The sequence below is a fragment of the Saccopteryx bilineata genome, chromosome 11 (assembly GCF_036850765.1).
Source record: "Saccopteryx bilineata isolate mSacBil1 chromosome 11, mSacBil1_pri_phased_curated, whole genome shotgun sequence".
NCBI lineage: Eukaryota > Metazoa > Chordata > Mammalia > Chiroptera > Emballonuridae > Saccopteryx > Saccopteryx bilineata.
The window spans coordinates 62,072,968-62,092,680 of NC_089500.1; the positions used below are offsets into that span (position 1 = coordinate 62,072,968).

Sequence of the window (19,713 nt, forward strand, 5' to 3'; positions counted from 1 at the left end):
GAAGGACTGTCCTCCCTAAAGGAGGAAGATTGGTCACCTTAAGGTCCCCCACACGCCTCAGCAGGCAGGGTTCCCAAGCCCATCAGCACTCTCTCAGTCTCTCTGCACTCACTTTAGCCAAAAACTGGCTGGGGAAAACCCCCCTTCTCAATCAAACATTAGCATACACTGGCCCTTCCCAATTCTTAATTTGCAATTTGATGCCCTGAGGGCAGGCACTCATAGCCTTCCATAGACTATACACATAAGGCATTGCCGCAATGCAAGTAGCAAACAAAAAATATTTATTTACCCAACACTAGGCTTTCACTTTCTGAACTTGTTTTAAATTTTATTATCTAAAGGAGCAGAAAGGCCAGTGTTATTGAAAGGGACAAATGACAGACTTGGCAGGGGATAGTTCTTATAAGAATTAGATTAAATTCAGAGCCTGCAATCAGGCGCCAGCAGGCTGCCCGTTGCCCTGGAGACGGGGTCCTTCCTTCCTGGGGTGCCGCCACCTTGTGGCGCCAGTCGGGGCCAATGAGCGGCTGCGCGGTGGCTGGAGGCAGGGCGGTGGCACTGGGCGGCCTGTGGCTCCTCATGGTCCGGGTCATGGAAGTCCGTGCCTCCCCGCTGCTTGCGCTCTTGCTGCTCGGGGTCTGGGCCCAGGCGCCAGGTAGTGCCTCTGCCGATGCACCGCCGCTGGTCAACGAGGACGTGAAGTGCACGGTGGACCTGAGTAGCCACCTGGCCAAGGTGACTGCCGAGGTGGTCCTGGCACACTCGGGTGGCAGCTCCACCTCCCGCGCCACCTCCTTCCTTCTGGCTTTGGAGCCGGGCCTCGAGGACCGGCTGGCACACCTCGGCGTGCAGGTGAGTGAGGCGGGCCTCGGTCGCGCCAGATGCCCGTCAGACCCCGCGGCCCTCCGCCTCCGAGGAAGCGTGGAGCGCTGGCGCTGGGCTGGCGGCCCCGGCTCGGGACACGTCAGCGTAGCGTGCTGCGCGGGGCCGCGACTCCGGCTGGGAGTCCTGCGGGCGGCGTGGCGCGCGCCGCCGACCCGGCACCTAGCATCCCACTCGCCCTGGGGAACGGCGATTACCGCCTCGGCCGCGGGCTTCCGGGCCTGCCAGTCTCATTTCTTAACGCGGGAGCCCGCCTGGAGGATGAATGAATGTTAAAATTTAATCTCTTTCATTCAGTACCTGGTACTTTGTAGGTGCTTTTTTTCCCTAGACTTAATTTAATACGGTCGGGAACGTAATAGGGAGCCTTAGCCGGGTTGCTTTAGTTGATGGGAGGGTCGTCCCCAGTATTGCAAGATTGCAGGTTCCTTGCTGTCGGGGTACAGGCAAGAATCAACCACGGAATGCATAAAGTGGAACTACAAATCCTTGTCTCTCCCTCCCTTTCCCTTCCCCCCTCTCTATGAAATCAATCAATAAAAATAGTAATAAAAAAGAAACGCAATATGAGTAGGTTCCGTGTTTAATTTTGTAATCATTTGAAACCATTGTTAATATAACACTTTTAAAAAAAAACTTTTCTTGTGTCTTTTTTGTTGTTGGTTTTACAGCGAAAAGAGAAAGGAGGTGGGAAGGGAGTGGTGTGTGCCTTTCCCAGGCAAGCCCAGTGTTCCCACTCGTGACTTCATAGTCCCAGCTCCAGGCTTTATCCACTGTGCTACCGCTTGTCAGGCGACATAACACACTTAAGGTCGCTAATAAATGGGTTTTAAAATGTCATCATTCTTTTAAGTTTTAAAAATTATGCAAGGAATAAAAGCTTGTTTAAAGTGTACAGAAAAAGTCCAGTTCTCTACCTTCTCCCTTCTGATTCTCACTCACACTTCAATTCACACGTTTGCTTGTTTACTTCCAAGTATTTCATTTACTACTTTTTTTTTTTTTTGAGAGAAACGAGGAGAGAGATAGGAACATCAAGTTGCTCCTGTATGTACCCTGACCAGGGAATCAAACCCGCAACCTCTGTACTCTGGGACCAGGCTCCGTAGTGGTTCTCAACCTGTCTAACGCAGTGACCCCGCAGTACAGTTCCTCATGTTGCGGTGACCCCAAACCAAAAAATAATTTTGGTGGCTACTTCATAACTGTAATTTTGCTACAGTTATGATTCGGAATGGAAATACCTGATATGCATTATGTATTTTCCGATGGCTTTAGGCGACCCCGCTGGGGTCGCGACCCACAGGTTGAGAACTACTGAGGCTCCAACCATCTGAGCTATCCTGCCAGGATGCATTGAATACTTTTGTACAACTCTCAAGAGAAGAAAATGTTGGCTTTGGGAATAGGGGGAATATACAACGACAGGGCTTTATTTTTTATTGCCTTTTTTTTGACAGAAAGTTGGAGAGAGGGACAGATAGGGACAGACAGGAAGGGAGAGAGAGGCATCAATATGTTGCAATAGCCTGACCTGTGGTGGCGCAGTGGATAAAGTGTCGACCTGGAAATGCTGAGGTCGCCGGTTCGAAACCCTGGGCTTGCCTGGTCAAGGCACATATGGGAGTTGATGCTTCCAGCTCCTCCCCCCCTTCTCTCTCTCTGTCTCTCCTCTCTCTCTCCCTCTGTCTCTCCCTCTCCTCTCTAAAAAAAAAATATATATATATATATATATATATATATATATATATGTTGCAATACTTTAGTTGTTCATTGATTGCTTTCTCATATGTAACTTGATGGGGGAGGGCTACAGCTGAGTGAGTGACCCCTTACTCAAGCCAGCAATCATGGGGTCATGTCTATGATCCCATGCCTAAGCTAGCGACCCTGTGCTCAAGCTGGTGAGCCTGTGCTCCAGACGGTGACCTAGTTTGTGTGTGTGTGTGTGTTTTTCCAAAGTTAGAAGTGGGGAGGCAGTCACAGACTCCCGCATGCACCCTACAGGGATCCACCTGGCATGCCCACCAGGGGGCGATGCTCTGCCCATCTGGGGCATTGCTCCTTTGCAGTTGGAGCAGTTCTAGCTCCTGAGGCGGAGGCCATGGAGCCATCCTCAGTGCCTGGGCCAACTTTGCTCCAGTGGAGCTTTAGCTGTGGAAGGGGAGGAGAGGGAGAAGAAGGAGAAGGGAAAGGGTGGAGAAGCAGATGGGCACTTCTCCTCTGTGCTCTGACTGGGAATTGAACCCAGACTTCCACACTCTGGGCCAACGCTCTACCACTGAGCCAACTGCCAGGGCTGACCTTGGGGTTTTGAACTTGGGTTGTCTGCATCCCAGGCTGATGCTCTGTTCATTGTACCAGTGCCTGGTCAGGCAAGGTGTAGGATTTTACTGCAGGTGAGGAATCTGTAATCTGGGATGCTAAGTTGTTTAACACCTTATGTGAGGGTTTTTTTTTAATCTTTTTAAAAAAAAATTTTTTTTTTACAGAGAGAGTCAGAGAGGGATAGATAGGGACAGACAGGAACAGAGAGAGATGAGAAGCATCAATCATCAGTTTTTTGTTGCGACATCTTAGTTGTTCATTGATTGCTTACTCATATGTGCCTTGACCGTGGGCCTTCAGCAGACCAAGCACCCCTTGCTCAAGCCAGCGACCTTGGGTCCAAGCTGGTGAGCTTTGCTCAATCCAGATGAGCCTGCGCTCAAGCTGGTGACCTCAGGGTCTTGAACTTTGGTCCTCCGCATCCCAGTTCGATGCCCTATCCACTGCGCCACCGCCTGGTCAGGCCTTATGTGAGGTTTTAAAGTGGTGAGTGAATCAGAGTGTAAGCTAGGTTAGGTTCAGACTTTGTATGCATTCTTTTTTTTTTTTGACAGAGGAACAAATAGGGACAGATGGGGAAAGGAGAGAGATGAGAAGCATCAGTTCTTTGTTGTGGCATCTTAGTTGTTTGTTGATTGCTTGTTCATTGATTACTTTCTTATATGTGCTTTGACGGGCGGGGGGGGGGGCTACAGCAGAGCGAGTGACTCCTTGCTCAAGCCAGTGACCTTTGGGCTCAAGCGAGTGACCATGGGTCATGTCTGATCCCGCGCTCAAGCCAGAGACCTTGGGGTTTTGAACCTGTGTCCTCCACGTCCTAGTCTGACGCTCTATCCATTGCGCCATTGCCTGGTCAGACTGTATGCATTCTTCACAGCCCCACATTACCTCTTCTGGCCTGGATGGCTATAACATAAGGTTTTGTTGGGGGTACAAGACCTGTATTCGCATCACCAGATATGTTCAGAATTGCTTGTTGATTTTGTAGTACAACAAAACATTTCAATGGATATACGGGCTGCTTTATACCCCTTTCCTAATCAGAGATATAACTGATGATACATGCATCACAGAGGCTGTGTATTTTCCAACAATTGATTTAGAAGATTTGTTGAAGTTACTAGAAATTTTCTTTTTCTTTAAGAGAGAGAGAGAGAGAGAGAGAGAGAGAGAGAGAGAGAGAGAAAGACAGACAGGAAGGGAGACAGATGAGAAGCATCAGTTCTTCATTACAGCACCTTAGTTGTCAATTACTTTCTCATATGTGCCTTGACGAGGGGGCTCCAGCCAAGCCAGTGACCCTTTTCTCAAGCCAGTGATCTTGGGCTTTAAGCCAGTGCCCATGGGGTCATGTCTATTATCCCATGCTCACGCAAGCGACCCCGTGCTCAAGCTGGTGAACCTGCACTTAATCTGACGACCTCGAGGTTTTGGACCTGGGTCCTCAGCGTCCCAGGCTGATGCTCTTTTCCACTGTGCCACTGCCTGGTCAGGTGAGAAATTTTTTAATAGTCACCCTACTAGAGAAGAAACAGAAAATTATTCTGGTATTCTGATTGCAGTAGCTTATTCTGGTATTCATTTTGTAAGCTTCTGAAGTTGGATTCCAGTCACAACTGAAACCGAGTTCAGAAAGGCCTAGAGAGCTTTTTTTTTTTTAAATTATTTATTTATTCATTTTTTAGAGAGGAGAGGGAGAGACAGAGAGAGAGGGAGAGAGGAGAGACAGAGAGAGAGAGAGAAGGGGGAAGGAGCTGGAAGCATCAACTCCCATATGTGCCTTAACCAGGCAAACCCAGGGTTTTGAACCGGCAACCTCAGCATTTCCAGGTCGACGCTTTATCCACTGCGCCACCACAGATCAGGCCTAGAGAGCTTTTAATTAGCCTCTAGGCTAATTCATTAGCCTCAGCTTAGTTTTCTGCTTAGTTCTTAGTCTCAAAAAGAAAAGATATTTTTTCAGTGTATTACCTTTAATCCTATATGATTGATTTTAGAGAGTGTGAGGAAGGGCTGGAGGGAGAGAGAGATATTGAGACGAGACATGAGTTTGTTGTTCCACCTATTTATGTATTTATTGGCTGATTCTTTTATGTACCCTGACCTGTGGTTGAACCTGCAACCTTGACCAGATGGTGCTCTAGCCAACTGAGCTATCCGGCCAGGGCTGTTTCTCTGTCTTTATTTCTTCTTTTGTGAAAGATGAGTTAAAATGTGAAATGAAGAGTAGAATTACAAATTAGATCCAATTCCAGAACCAAGATGAGAGATGATATAGATTAAGGCAGTGCTGGCATTCAAATAATTTAACAACCCATTCTCTGCTCTAATGATTGTTTTAAGTATAAAAAAATGACATACTGCAAGGTAATTTATTATTTTATGCATTTAATACTTAAACAAGAACAATAAAAGATGTACATAAAACTAGATTGTTATGAGTTTTCAAATATTAATGAAAAATATTAAATAATACCTGACAAAAAACAATAGAATTGTTATTTAAGATATTTTCATATTGGTTTTTCTTAATTTTTCTGAAGTTAGAAGTGGGGAGGCAGACAGACAAACGCCTGCATGCACCTGACTGGGATCCACCCGGCATGCCCACCAGGGGGCAATGCTCTGCCCATCTGGGGCATTGCTCCACTGCAACCCGAGCCATTCTAGCGCCTGAGGCGGAGGCTGTGGAGCCATCTTTAGCGCCTGGGCCAACTTTGCTCCATTGGAGCCTTGGCTGCAGGAGGGGAAGAGAGAGATAGAGAGAAAGGAGAAGGGGAAGGGTTGAGAGGCAGATGGGTGCTTCTCATGTGTGCCCTAACTGGGAACTGAACCCAAGACTTCACATGCCAGGCAGACAATTTACCACTCAGGCAACTGGCCACGGCCTCTGTATTGCTTCTTGATTGACATCCTTACTTGCAATTTTTTTCTCTTATAGACGAATGAACATTACTATGAGCACTTAGAATACACTGTTGTGCAGATGAACGTTAAAAAAGAGTAAGGAATGTAAATTTATGATTTCTACACTGGGTGGCTGCCCAGGCGCCCACCTTAGTGAGAACCCTGATTACAAGTGCCGTTTTAACAACCAGTTCGTGGAATTCAACAAAAAATTCGGTATCGGTTCTGTCATACTGCTGTGACCTGGCAGAATCCCATCACTGGATTAAGGCATTAGCATTGTGGCTAGAGAAGGAAAAATGCGAGATATAATAGACTGAAAGGCAGTGGAATCTATAGTATTTGATGACATGTTGAGTGTAAGTGGTAGAGTGTAAGGAAAAGTGAAGTCTTTAGTTCAGGTGGCTGGGTAATATGTTAAAAGGTTTATGAACCTCTAAGCTGGTAAAGTACAATAAACTGATTAAATATATATGTAAAAAATACACTAGAAGGAAGTATTTAAGATTAACAATGGTAATCAGTAAGTGATGCAATTATAGATTATATTATTTCTTTTATTGGATATGTCAGTATTTTTCAAATTAAAAAATTAATAACTTTTAGAACTAGGAAAAATACAATAAATATTCCTTTAATAACTGCAAGTGAGCCTGACCAGGTGATGGCACAGTGTATAGAGTATTGGCCTCGGATGCTGAGGACCTAGGTTTGAAATCCCAGTGTTACTGGCTTGAGTGTGGGCTCATCTGGCTTGAGTGTGGGCTAATAGACATGACTCCATGGTTGCAGGCTTGAGCAGAGGGTCACTAGCTTGGTTGGAACCCTGCCCCCTATCAAGGCACCTATGAGAAAGCAATCAATGAACAACTAAGGTGTCACACTCTGAGTTGATGCTTCTCCTCTGTCTCCCTGTCTGTCTTTATCTCTTTCTCTCTCTGTCTCTGTCTCTCTTACTAAAAAAAGAAAAGTTCAATTTTTAAAAAGATCTAGTAGTACCTGAGCAGGTGTTGGCACAGTGGATAGAGCGTCAGACCAGGATGCAGAGAATCCTGAGGTCACAGGCTTGAGCACGGACTCATAGACATGACCCTATTGTCGCTGGCTTGAGCTCAAAGGTCACTGGCTTGAGCAAGGGGCCACTTGCTCTGCTGTAGCCCCCACCCCCATCAAGGGACATACTGTTTGAGAAAGCTATCAATGAACAACTAAGGATCCACAACAAAGAGTTGATGCTTCTCATCTCTCTCCCTTTCTGTCTGTCTGCTCCTATCTGTCCCTCTCTCTGACACTCTCTCTGTCTCTGTCTCACACACACAAGAATAAAGGTCTGGTAGTTTAAATACTTTAATGTGGACATTCTGAGGCTGTTGGTTAATTATTGACTCAAAATTTAGAGGCCAGCCTGACTGGTGTTGATGCAGTGGATAGAGCGTCAACTTGGGACGCTAGGTCCAAGGTGTGAAACCCCAAGGTTGCAAGCTTAAGTGTGGGATCATCAACAGGATCCCAAGGTTACTGGCTTGAGCAAGGGTCACTGGTTTGTCTTGAGCTGCCCAGTCAAGGCATTTATGAGAAGCAATGGCCTGACCTGTGGTGGTGCAGTGGATAAAGTGTTGACCTGAAATGCTGAGGTCACAGGTTCAAAACCCTGCACTTGTCTGGTCAAGGAACATATGGGAGTTGATGCTTTCTGCTCCTCCTTTCTTTCTTTCTCTTGCTCTCTCTCGCTTTCTCTCACTCTCTCCTCTTTAAAAATGAATAAATAAAAAAAAAAAAAGAGAAGCAATGAATGAACAACTAAAAAGAGATGCAACTACGAGTTGCTATTTCTCATCTCTCACTTCCTGCCCCCCCCCCCCCCCCCCCCCGCAAATAAAGAGTCCAAAAGACATATAAAAGAAGAATCATTTTGCCTGACCAGGCAGTGGTGCAGTGGATAGAGCGTTGGACTGGGATGCAGAAGACCCAGGTTTGAAACCTGGAGGTTGCTGGCTTGGCTTGAGCTTGGGCTCATCCGACTTGAGCATGCGGTCACTAGCTTGAGCGTGGGATCCTAGATATGACCCCATGGTTGTTGGCTTGAGCCCAAGGTCGCTGGCTTGAGCAAGGGATCACTTGCACTTGAGCAAGCTGTCACCCTCCCCCCACCCCCATAAAGGCACATATGAGAAAGCAAAGAACAGCTAAGGTGCCACAATGAAGAATTGCTGCTTCTCATTTCTCTCCCTTCCTGTCTGTCTTACCCTATGTCCCTCTTTCTCTCTCTCTCTTTCTCTGTCATTAAAAAAAAAAGAGCCTGACCAGGCGGTGGCGCAGTGGATAGAGCATTGGACTGGGATGCTGAGGACCCAGGTTTGAGACCCTGTGGTCGCCAGCTTGAGCGCGGGCTCATCTGGTTTGAGCAAGAGCCCACCAGCTTGAACCCAAGGTCTCTGGCTCCAGCAAGGGGTTACTCGGTCTGCTGGAGGCCCACGGTCAAGGCACATAGAGAAAGCAATCAATGAACAACTAAGGTGTTGCAATGCGCAATGAAAAACTAATGATTGATGCTTCTCATCTCTCTTTGTTCCTGTCTGTCTGTCCCTGTCTATCCCTCTCTCTGACTCACTCTCTGTCTCTGTTAAAAAAAAAAAATTAAAAAAAAAAGAAAAATAACCTTTTTGCATTTTTATAGGTGAAGGGAGAAGATGAAGAAGAGATCAATCTGGAAGTACGGGAAACCAAAATTAAGGGTAAAAGGTAAGCTAATGAAGGGTCAGAATTTCTGTATCTGTTTTTGCCTCTGGTTATAGATTATCCTGTCAGGGTTAGAATCATAAGCTAGAAGGGTTGCTTAGGAAGTGTGTGGTATATTAGAAGCTGTTTCATTTACTACAGTGTGTGGTAGCAAGCTACAGGCTGTAATATATTCTGGACCCTTTTATGATATCTTTTCTAATAATTATTGCTGAAGTTGAATTCCTCTAACAGTAACCATTTGTTTTGCAAAAAGAAAGTAGTTACTTTCTATCCCAGATCTCTCTAATCTATGTGGCAGTAGGGATGCCCAACCAATAGATGGGGAGCCAGGGAGAACTCCAAGCTGTTTGCCTTAGCAGATATCTTCTTATCAATAACTGGCTACTACCCTGGCCGGGTAGCTTAGTTGGTTAGAGTGTCATCCTGATATGTAAAGGTTGTGGGTTCAATCCATGGTCAGGGCACATACAAGAATCAACTAAGGAATCTATTGATATAAATCAGTGGAACAACAAATTGATGTTTCTCTCTGTCACCCTTCTTTTTCTCTCTCAAATCAATGAAAAAAATTTATATATAAAAAAAACTGGCTACTATCCTTTTTCCAAGGGACATACAGTACTCCCCTCTACTTTAAAGACCTCGGTGTATAGAAGGTGATGCTGCTTTGGAGGAAGTAGACGGACTGAGCTGTATGAATACGGAGTTGGATTTCCTTTGTTTTCTGCTTTAACCTCAGCACAGCCTGGGGCCTGGCACTTATTAGTTATTCATATTAAAACACTTTATTGGCCTGATCAGGCGGTGTCACAGTGAATAGAGCGTTGGACTGGGACACGGAGGACCCAGGTTTGAAATCCCGAGGTTGCCGGCCTGAGCGCAGGCTCATCCAGCTTGAGTGCGGGGCTGACTTGAGTGTAGGATCATAGACATGACCTTATGGTCGGTGACTTGAAGCCCAAGGTCTCTGGCTTGAGCAAGGGGTCACTCACTGTGCTGTAGCTCACCCCCCTTCCCCGTCAAGGCACATATGAGAAAGCAATCACTGAACAACTAAGGAGCTGCAACGAAGAATTGATGCTTCTCATCTCTCTCCCTTCCTGTCTGTTCCTGTCTGTCTCTCTCTGACTCTCTCTGTCTCTGTCAAAAAAAACCCCCAACAAAACAAAAAACAAACACTTGATTGTCTGACCTGTGGTGGTGCACTGGATTAAGCGTTGACCTGAAACAATGAGTTCGCTGGTTCGAAACTCTGGGCTTGGCTGGTCAAGGCACATATGGGAGTTAATGCTTTTTTCTCCTCCCTTCTCTCTCTCTCTCTCTCTCTCTCTCTCCTCTCTAAAATGAATAAATAAATAAAATTAAACAAACAAACAAACAAGTCTTGTATCCCTAGCATAAAAACTTACATATTTTTGTTTTGGACCACATCCACTTGTAGATATGTTTTATATTGTTTCAATTTCTGTGTGATCTTACTTATAAAAATACTTAATGATTGCCTGAGGCAGTGGCACAGTGGATAGAGCATTGGACTGGGATGCTCAGGGCCCAGGTTTGAAATGCCAAGGTTGCCAGCTTGAGTGTGGGCTTATCCGCCTTGAGCCATGGGGTCGCTGTCCTGAATATGGGATCATAGACATGACCTCATGGTCACTGGCTTAAAGCCCAAGGTTGCTGGCTTGAGTAGGGGATCACTCACTCTGCTATAGTCATGTTGTGTGTGTGTGTGTGTGTGTGTGTGTACCCCCCCTCGTCATGGCACATATGAGAAAGCAATCAATGAACAACTAAGGAGCTGCAATGAAGAATTGATGCTTTTCATCTCTCTCCCTTCCTGTCTGTCTGTCCCTATCTGTCCCTTTCTCTGTCTCTGTCACACTGTCACAAAAAAAAAAAAAAAAAAAAAGAATTGATTGATTTTAGAGAGGAAAAGAGAGACAAGAGAGAAACATCAATTTGTTTTTCTGCCTATTTATGCCTTCATTGGTTGATTCTTGTGTGTGCCCGGACTGGGGATCAAACCTGCGACCTAGGCATATTTGGTTGATGCTTGAACCAACTGTGCCAGGGCCTGATCCTACTTTTTAATCTTTATTTTCCCCTCCCATATAATATTTTCTGTTTTCTATATGGTGTCATAGTTTCCTTTTATTATTACAGTTAATCCTCCTTGAGTTGCTTTGATTTGTTTTCTTTATTTTTTATGTTTTTTAGGTGAGAGGAGGGGAGATAGTGAGATTGACTCTTGTATGTGCCTCAACCAGGATCCACCTGGCAGCCCTGTCTGGGGCCAATGCTTAAATCAGTTGAGCTATTTTTAGGACCTGAGGCTAATGCTCAGACCAACTGAGCTGTCGTCAGCACCCTAGCCGATGTTCCAACCAGTTGAGCCACTGGCTGTGAGAGGGTTAGAGGGAGAAAAGGGGGAGGGAAGGGAGAGAAGCAGATGGTGGCTTCTCTTGTGTGCCCTGACCGGGAATTGAACCTGGGATGTCTATTTGCCAGGCTGACGCTCTATCTACTAATCCAACTGGCCAGTGCCGAGTTGCCTTGATTCCATGTACAAAAACATCTGGGGAGCCATACTATAACACATGGTGATTACCTTGATTTTTCCAATGTTGTCTCAATGCATGAAATGGGTGTCTTCACCAGCTCTGCCAATGCCAGAACTGAGTTAGCCTTATAAGTTGTTATTAAACCTCCTCCCCCTTGTTTAGATTTCAGACTCTTCCCTCTGTGGCTGTTAGAGGGCCCTGTCTGTGTTTACTGGCTCTCATGGTCTACAGCACATCTCTTGGAGAAGCAGGATGGCATAGCTGTTAGGAGTGTGGTCTTACGCAGCCTTACTCCAAGGGTTCAAATCATATCTGTTTCTGTTTACTGGCCATCTGGCCTAGGAAACTGAATAATATTTTCCTCCTCAGTAAAGTGATAATTCAGGGGTCGGGAACCTTTTTGGCTGAGAGAGCCATGAATGCCACATATTTTATTTTATTTTATTTATTTTTTTTTTTTTTAAATTTTTTATTTTATTTATTCATTTTAGAGAGGAGACAGAGAGGGACAGAGAGAGACAGAGAGAGAGGAGCTGGAAGCATCAACTCCCATATGTGCCTTGACCAGGCAAGCCCAGGGTTTCAAACCAGCGACCTCAGCATTTCCAGGTCGATGCTTTATCCATTGTGCTACCACAGGTCAGGCTATGCCACATATTTTAAAATGTAATTCCGTGAGAGCCATACAACGACCCATGTACTTTATGCATTATCCAATAAAAATTTGGTGTTGTCCCAGAGGACAGCTGTGATTGGCTCCAGCCATCTGCAACCATGAACATGAGCGGTAGGAAATGAATGGATTGTAATACATGAGAATGTTTTATGTTTTTAACGTGTTTTTTTTTTTTTTTCATTTTTCCGAAGCTGGAAATGGGGAGACAGACAGACTGCCGCATGCGCCCGACCGGGATCCATCCGGCACGCCCACCAGGGGCGGTGTTCTGCCCCTCTGGGGCTTCCAGAGCCATGGCTGCGGGAGGGGAAGAAAGAGACAGAGAGGAAGGAGAGGGGGAGGGGTGGAGAAGCAGATGGGTGCTTCTCCTGTGTGCCCTGGCCGGGAATCGAACCCGGGACTCCTGCACACCAGGCCAACGCTCTACCACTGAGCCAACCGGCCAGGGCTACGTTATTTTTTTTATTAAAGATTTGTCTGCAAGCCAGATGCAGCTATCAAAAGAGCCACATCTGGCTCGCGAGCTATAGGTTCCCGACCCCTGTAATAATTTCTGCCTCATGATCATGGTTAAGATTCACTCAATTAATACATAGAATGTACTTGGAACAGAACCTGGTATATAGTAAGTGTTCAGTAAATTTTGACTTAATCAGTAAGAGAACTTAATAAAGAGAAGGAGCATGCCAGGCAGAGACATCTGTAAAGATACAGAGATTCGACATTTCATGGTGTGTTTAGTTCACTGGGCTTTCAGAGTGGCTGGGGCTCAGCGGAAAGTGTAAAGAGGGCTGAGGTCATTTTAAGGATGCTTTGTATACTATTTTTAGGGATGTGGACTTTACCCTTTAGTCATTGGGAACACTTGAGAACTTTTTTAACAGCATACTATTTTATTTATTCCTAATTCTGAGTACCGTACATGCATTACACAGATTTGTCTTTATTGCTCCTTCTTGCCACAGAAACTGACACTACTGGTACTCAGTAAATTTGTTTTAGTAAATGAGTAATTGCTTTACTTTATCTAATAAAACCAGGTCCATGACTGAATACTCTTCCATTAGGTCCAGAAGGAGAAGAGAGCTAGGAAAAAAATCTGTCTGCTTCTTAGACATCAGCACTTCTCAGCACTGTGTTGTCTATCTAGCCCAGGGGTCCCCAAACTTTTTACACAGGGGGCCAGTTCACTGTCCCTGAGACCGTTGGAGGGCCGGACTATAAAAAAAACTGAACAGGCCCTGGCCGGTTGGCTCAGTGGTAGAGCGTCGGCCTGGCGTGCAGGAGTCCCGGGTTCGATTCCTGGCCAGGGCACACAGGAGAGGCGCCCATCTGCTTCTCCATCCTTCCTCTCTGTCTCTCTCTTCCCCTCCTGCAGCCAAGGCTCCATTGGAGCAAAGTTGGCTCGGGTGCTGAGGATTGCTCCGTGGCCTCTGCCTCAGGCACTAGAATGGCTCTGGTTGCAACAGAGCAACGCCCCAGATGGTCAGAGCATCGCCCCCTGATGGGCATGCCGGGTGGATCTCGGTTGGGTGCATGCGGGAGTCTGTCTGACTGCCTCACCATTTCCAACCTCAGAAAAATACAAAAAAAAAACCAAATGAAAAAACTGAACAAATCCCTATGCACACTGCACATATCTTATTTTAAAGTAAAAAGCAAAACAATATTTAACAAAGAAATACAATATTTAAAATAAAGAACACAAGTAAATTTAAATCAACAAACTGACCAGTATTTCAATGGGAACTATGGGCCTGCTTTTGGCTAATGAGATGGTCAATGTGCTCCTCTCACTGACCACCAGTGAAAGAGGTACCCCTTCCGGAAGTGCGGCGGGCCCTGATAAATGGCCTCAGGATCTAGCCTTTTATCAATCAGAAACCTTCATTAGCTGGTGCTTTGACATTGCAATAAGATTTGATGTTCATAATGAAGATACTGGAGCACTGAGTGGTTTTGAAGTATTTTCTGAATCATCAAAGCAAGATTCAGTTATGTTAGTAATATTTAACATAAAAATTAACGTGGGAATGACACTGTCAGATTGTGTTAATGGCTGGCTGGAGGGAGATAGAGATTGGAGATTAATTAGCAAGAGATGCAGTAATCTGGGCAAGAGATAATATATGTATAGTTTTAATTTTATTTTAATTTGGGGAGAGAGGGAGAGAGAGAAGCATCAACTCATTGTTCTACTTAGTTGTGTAGCCATTGATTGCTTCTCGTATGTGCCCTGACTAGGGCTCGAACCAGCGACCTCAGGTTTGAGTGGGTGCCCTTGGGATGGAACCAGAAACCTTTGCAGTTCGTGAGGACACTATCCACTATGCCACTGGCCAGGGCAAGAGATAATGATTTGAATTGAGGAGGAGACAATGGGAAGCCAGGAAGGGATAGATCTGAAAGACATTCTAAATCAGGATAAACCCAATATTGAGGATAGGGTAGTGTGAGGCATCAGAAAATGCCTGAGGTTTCTCTAGCTTATTGTTGCTTAGATGGTAGCAGTGTTAATAGAAATAGGGAATTGGGCTCAGATGGTGAATGGTATCAGATATTGGATATGTGGAATTGCTTGTGGGGTGGGTGGTGTTGTCTAGAGTGAACATTTGAGAATTTGAGTTTAGAGTTCAGGATAGAGAATGGAATGAGAAGCAGATTTGAGAGTTGAAACCAAGAACTGGTTAAGACTTTTCCTAGAGAAGGTATAGGGCTTATTATATACAGGTACTTCAGAGTAGTGCTAACAAGAATAAAGTTGTGACTGATGAATACCTTTAAGAACTCGAAATACCATGGAAGCGTGTTAAAATGCCTTCAGTTTTCCACTAATGGTTTCTGGGTCTATGAAGAATTGGAATCCTGGCAGATTCATATTTTAAGTTAATACTCTGAATTTTAGTAGTTTCCAGGTCATCTCTTTTTCTTTAAAGTGCTAGTAGCTTTATTTCTTTCTGGTTATGGGAGGAAAACAAGCTTATGATAAAGCAAACAGGTAGAGAACAATAAAATGAAGATTATCCTCCTACCCTGAGACAGTTCCCATTAAACATTGTGTGGAACATTCATTAAAAAACTTTCTTCACATTTGTATATGTATATACATGTATATATATTTAATTACTTATTTTTTTTCATGAGAGAGACAGACATAGATAAAGCATCAACTATAGTTGTGTCACTTTAGTTGTTCATTGATTGCCTTGATGGTGGGGGCCCCGGCTGAACCAGTGACCCCTTGCTCAAGCCAGCGACTTTTTGGCTCAAAGCCAGTGACCATGGGATCATGTCAGTGATTCTGCACTCAAGCTGGTGATCCCATGCTCAAGCTGGTGAGTCTGCATTCAATCCGGGGGCGATCTTGGGGTTTCGAACCTGGGTCCTCAGCATCCCAGTTCAACTTTATTCCTTGTGCCACCACCTGTCAGGCATATATATTTTTAAAAGGAATCATGCTGTGACTTGTAAACTGCTTTGTTATTTACTTTGTACACGGAAATGTTTAATATAGTAGATCTAAGCATCTTTTTTAGTAGCCTCCAGTAATCATTTTGTGGCTCTCTACTGAACTTTTTTGTTATCCTGTTGTTGGACATGTAAGTTGTATTATACCCTTTTACTAGTATAAACAACCTTGAGATGAACATCCAGATACTTGTCTCTAAAGGTTATTTTTTTTAATTTAAGGATTTTATTGATTGATTTTTAGAAAGAGAGAGAGAGAGAGAGAGAGAGAGAGAAAGGCAGGGGTGGGGGCAGGAAGCATCAACATGCAGAGTCCTTTTGTATGTCCCTTGACTGGGAAGTCCCAGGAGCTTGAACTGGCGACCTCAGCATTCCAGCTTGACGCTTTATCCACTGTGCCACCACAGGTCAGGCTTGAAAGATTTTAAATAATAGGTTAAAGGTACTCTTTAAAAAAAATTTTTTTTTAATTGATTAAAAAAAATTATTGATTGATTTTTAGAGAGATAGGAAGGGAGAGAGAAACAGAAACATGGACCTGTTCCTGTATGTGCCCTGACCAGGGATAGGATCGAACCTGCAACCTTTGCCTATGGGGATGACATTAACCAAGCTATGGTCAGGGCTAAATTTTTCCCTTGATTTGAGAGAGAGGAAGGGAGATAGAGTGGGGAGAGGGGAAGGGAGGAGAGAGAAGCATCAACTCATTTTATTTAGTTGTGCACTCACTGATTGCTTCTCTTACACCCCTGACGGGGGATCAAACCTGTGACCTCAGTGCACCAGAATGACGCTTTATCCACTAAGCCACCTGGCTAGGGTTAAAGGTGATCTTTTAAGGTAACTGCTTTCATCTTGGGTACAAAATTTTGCTGAAACTTTGAATTCCTGTGTTTTTAATTGCCTCAGCTCTCTTGCCTTGTTCTTCCTGCAGTGGGAGATTCTTCACGGTCAAGCTCCCAGTTGCTCTCAATCCTGGGACCAAGATTTCAGTCGTTGTGGAAACAGTCTATACCCACGTGCTGCAGCCATATCCAACCCAGATCACTCAGTCAGAGAAACAGTTTGTGGTATTTGAGGGCAACCATTATTTCTACTCTCCGTATCCAACAAAGATACAAACAATGCGTGTGAAGCTTGCCTCGCGAAATGTGGAGAGCTACACTAAGTTGGGGAACCCCACGCGATCTGAGGACCTCCTGGACTATGGACCTTTCAGAGATGTCCCTGCCTACAGTCAGGTAGGCTCGTGGAGTCTAGCCCTTCCTCGTCGACTTCAGAGAAGGTCTTCTAGTGCGACTACTGGCTGATAGGGTTGGTTGGTGGAGGGTGGGTGGAAATCCAAGCTCACCCCTCAGGTTTTTAACCTGCTGTGGAATGATTTCATGGAGTCACTATTCTCATTGTGGTAGTGCATATAGGGTCTGTGTGTTTAGGAAGAACTTTTTAAAGGAAGTAGCATTTGTAGAATTGGAGTGGGAGTTGGGGAAGAAGGAAACAAAGCATTCTGTGGAGAGGCAATAAGAGGGCCAAAAGGCTAGGGCTATGAAAACCGATGGAGAAAAATTAAAGAAAAAAGAAAAAAAAACAGATGGGAAAATATGTGGTGTGTTGTCTAGTGAGGCTGGGGTAGCTGCTCTAGGGAGTAAAGCTGCAGCATTGCTGAGCCTAGGGGTTGGGCCTTCAAGTTTTCAGAAAGAGCAATTAAGGCTTAAAGAAGATTTTGTTATGAAAAATTTCAAATATATATATCAAAGTATAGAGATAGTGTAACAAACTCATACACCCATGACTTAGATTCAGTGGTTGTCAAGATGTTAGCATACTTGCTTCAGCTATCCATTTTTTCTTTGCTGTAATAATTTTATTTTTTACGTTTATTTTATTATTTTTAGATTTTATTTATTGATTTTAGAAAGAGGGGAGAGAGAGAAGGGGGGAAGGAATGGGAAGAATCAACTTGTAGTAGTTGCTTCTTGTATGTATGTGTCTTGACCAGGCGAGCCCAGGGTTTTGAACTGGCGACCTCAGCGTTCCAGGTCAGTGCTCTATCCACTAAGCCACTGCACACCAGGCTATTTTATTGTTTTTAGAGAGAGAGGAAGGGAGAGAGAGAGACAGAAACATCAATCTGTTCCTGTATGTGCCCTGACCAGGGATCGAACCAGCAACTTCTGTGCTTTGGGATGATGCTCTGACCAACTGAGCTATCTGGCTGGGGCAGTGCTGTAATAAAGCATATCTTAGGAGTCATATAATTTTACCCTATTATCTCTTTAAAAAATATGGATATTTGAGACATTTATGATTTCTCTGCATCTCTTTGTATCCAGAATGTATGTCACTAAGGATGTACAATCAAAATAGTTTATTCTAACGTTGTTTGAGTAGTTTCTTCGTTTTCTCTGTCTCTCAGATGTCAGTTTGACATATAATTAGGGCTGTTCATTTTGGGTTTTTTAACTTATGAGTTTTATATAGGTTTAATTTTTTGGAATATAAAAAATGAGCATGTCATAGTCAAAATTATATAATAAGGTATATTCAGAGAATTCTTTTTTTTTAAATTTTATTTATTTATTTCAAAGACAGAGAGTGAGTCAGAGAGAGGGCTAGACAGGGACAGACAGACAGGAGACTGAGGAGATTGCATCACTGGGCTCCACAGGACATCTACTGCCTAAGATTACCCTGCCCAAACTGGGAGACAACAGATTATCTCATACAGACAAACACAGAGGAGGCCAAAACAAGAAGACAAACATTTACAAGATGAAACAACAGGACAAAACTACAGAAAAAACTAAATGAATTGGAGGCAAGCAATCTACCAGAGTTCAAAATATTGGTTATGGATGCTCAGTGAACTTACACCATGGGATAGGAACCATAAAACAACCAGTCGGAAAATACATTATGTGGAATCAAAAGCAGATTGCAGTATCAAATCTGCAATTTGGAAGACAAGATATCAGAAAACACCGAATCGGAACAATGAAAAGGACAAGAATTTTAAGAAATGAGAATAGCTTAAGGGACTGCTGGGACAACATCAGGCATAATACCATTTGTATCTTTAGCATACCAGAAGGAGAAGAGCAAGAGCAAGGAATTGAAAACCTATTTGAAGAAATAATAACAAAACTTTCCTAACCTGGCAAAGGAAATAGACATACAAGTCCGTAAGTGTCCCAAACAAGATGAATCAGCCCAAAGTGGCTCACAGAATAAATCACACATTAAAGTGGCAAAGAGGAGAGGAAAAAACAAAAGCAGCACAGACAAATAGCAAAAGAACAAATGATTCTAAAATTTATTTGGAACCACAAATGACCCCAATAGCCAAAACAATCTTGAAAAAGATCAAAGTTGGTGGTATCATGCTACCTGATACCAAACTATACTACAAGGTTCTAGTAATCAACAGCATTGTACTGGCATAAAAGTGGACACCTAGATCATTGGAAAAGAGTAGAAAGCTCAGAAATAAACTCAGCCTATATGGTCAGTTAATCTATGACAATGGAGGCAAGAATATACAATGAGGTAAAGATAGCCTCTTTAATAAATGGTGTTGGGAAAACTGGATAGATATATGCAAAAAAAAATTAAAGCTGGACCAATTTATTATTATTATTATTATTATTTATTTATTTTCTAGTGAGATTGGTAGACAGAGACAGACTCCCACAGGCTCCTGAGTGGGATCCATCCTGGAAGCCCACGCTGGAGTCATTTTTTTACCACCTGAGGCAGTGGCCACAGAGCCATCCTCAGTTCCCGAAGCTAATATTATTATTATTAATTTTAGTGAGAGAGAGAGAGAGAGAGACAGACAGACTGACACAGATGGAGAGAGATGAGAAGCATCTATTTGTTGCGGCACTTTACTTGTTCATTGATTGCTTTCTCATGTGTGCCTTGGGTTGGGGGCAGTGGCACTCCAGCCCAGCCAATGACCCCTTGCTCAGGCCAGTGACCTTGGGCTCAAGCCAGCAACCATGAGGTCATGTCTATGATCCCATGCTCAAGCCAGCGACCTCGGGATTTCAAACCTGGGTCCTCTGCATCCCAGGCTGACCCTCTGTCCACTGTGCCACCGCCTGGTCAGGCTAGACCAAATTCTTATGTACAAGAATGAACTCA

The 19,713-nt window shown here is 44.2% G+C and overlaps 1 protein-coding gene across 1 annotated transcript in view; it reads left to right on the plus strand.

Moving 5' to 3' along the window:
* Nucleotides 1-514: 514 nt before the first annotated feature.
* The window catches only part of RPN1 (ribophorin I), a 47,876-nt gene continuing 28,677 nt past the window's right edge, over nucleotides 515-19,713 (plus strand). The window contains exons 1-3 of the mRNA XM_066246941.1: nucleotides 515-855; nucleotides 8,798-8,862; nucleotides 16,502-16,808. Of these exons, the coding sequence (XP_066103038.1) occupies nucleotides 523-855; nucleotides 8,798-8,862; nucleotides 16,502-16,808 (705 nt within the window). The 5' untranslated portion in view covers nucleotides 515-522. The remainder of the gene's footprint in view (nucleotides 856-8,797; nucleotides 8,863-16,501; nucleotides 16,809-19,713) is intronic.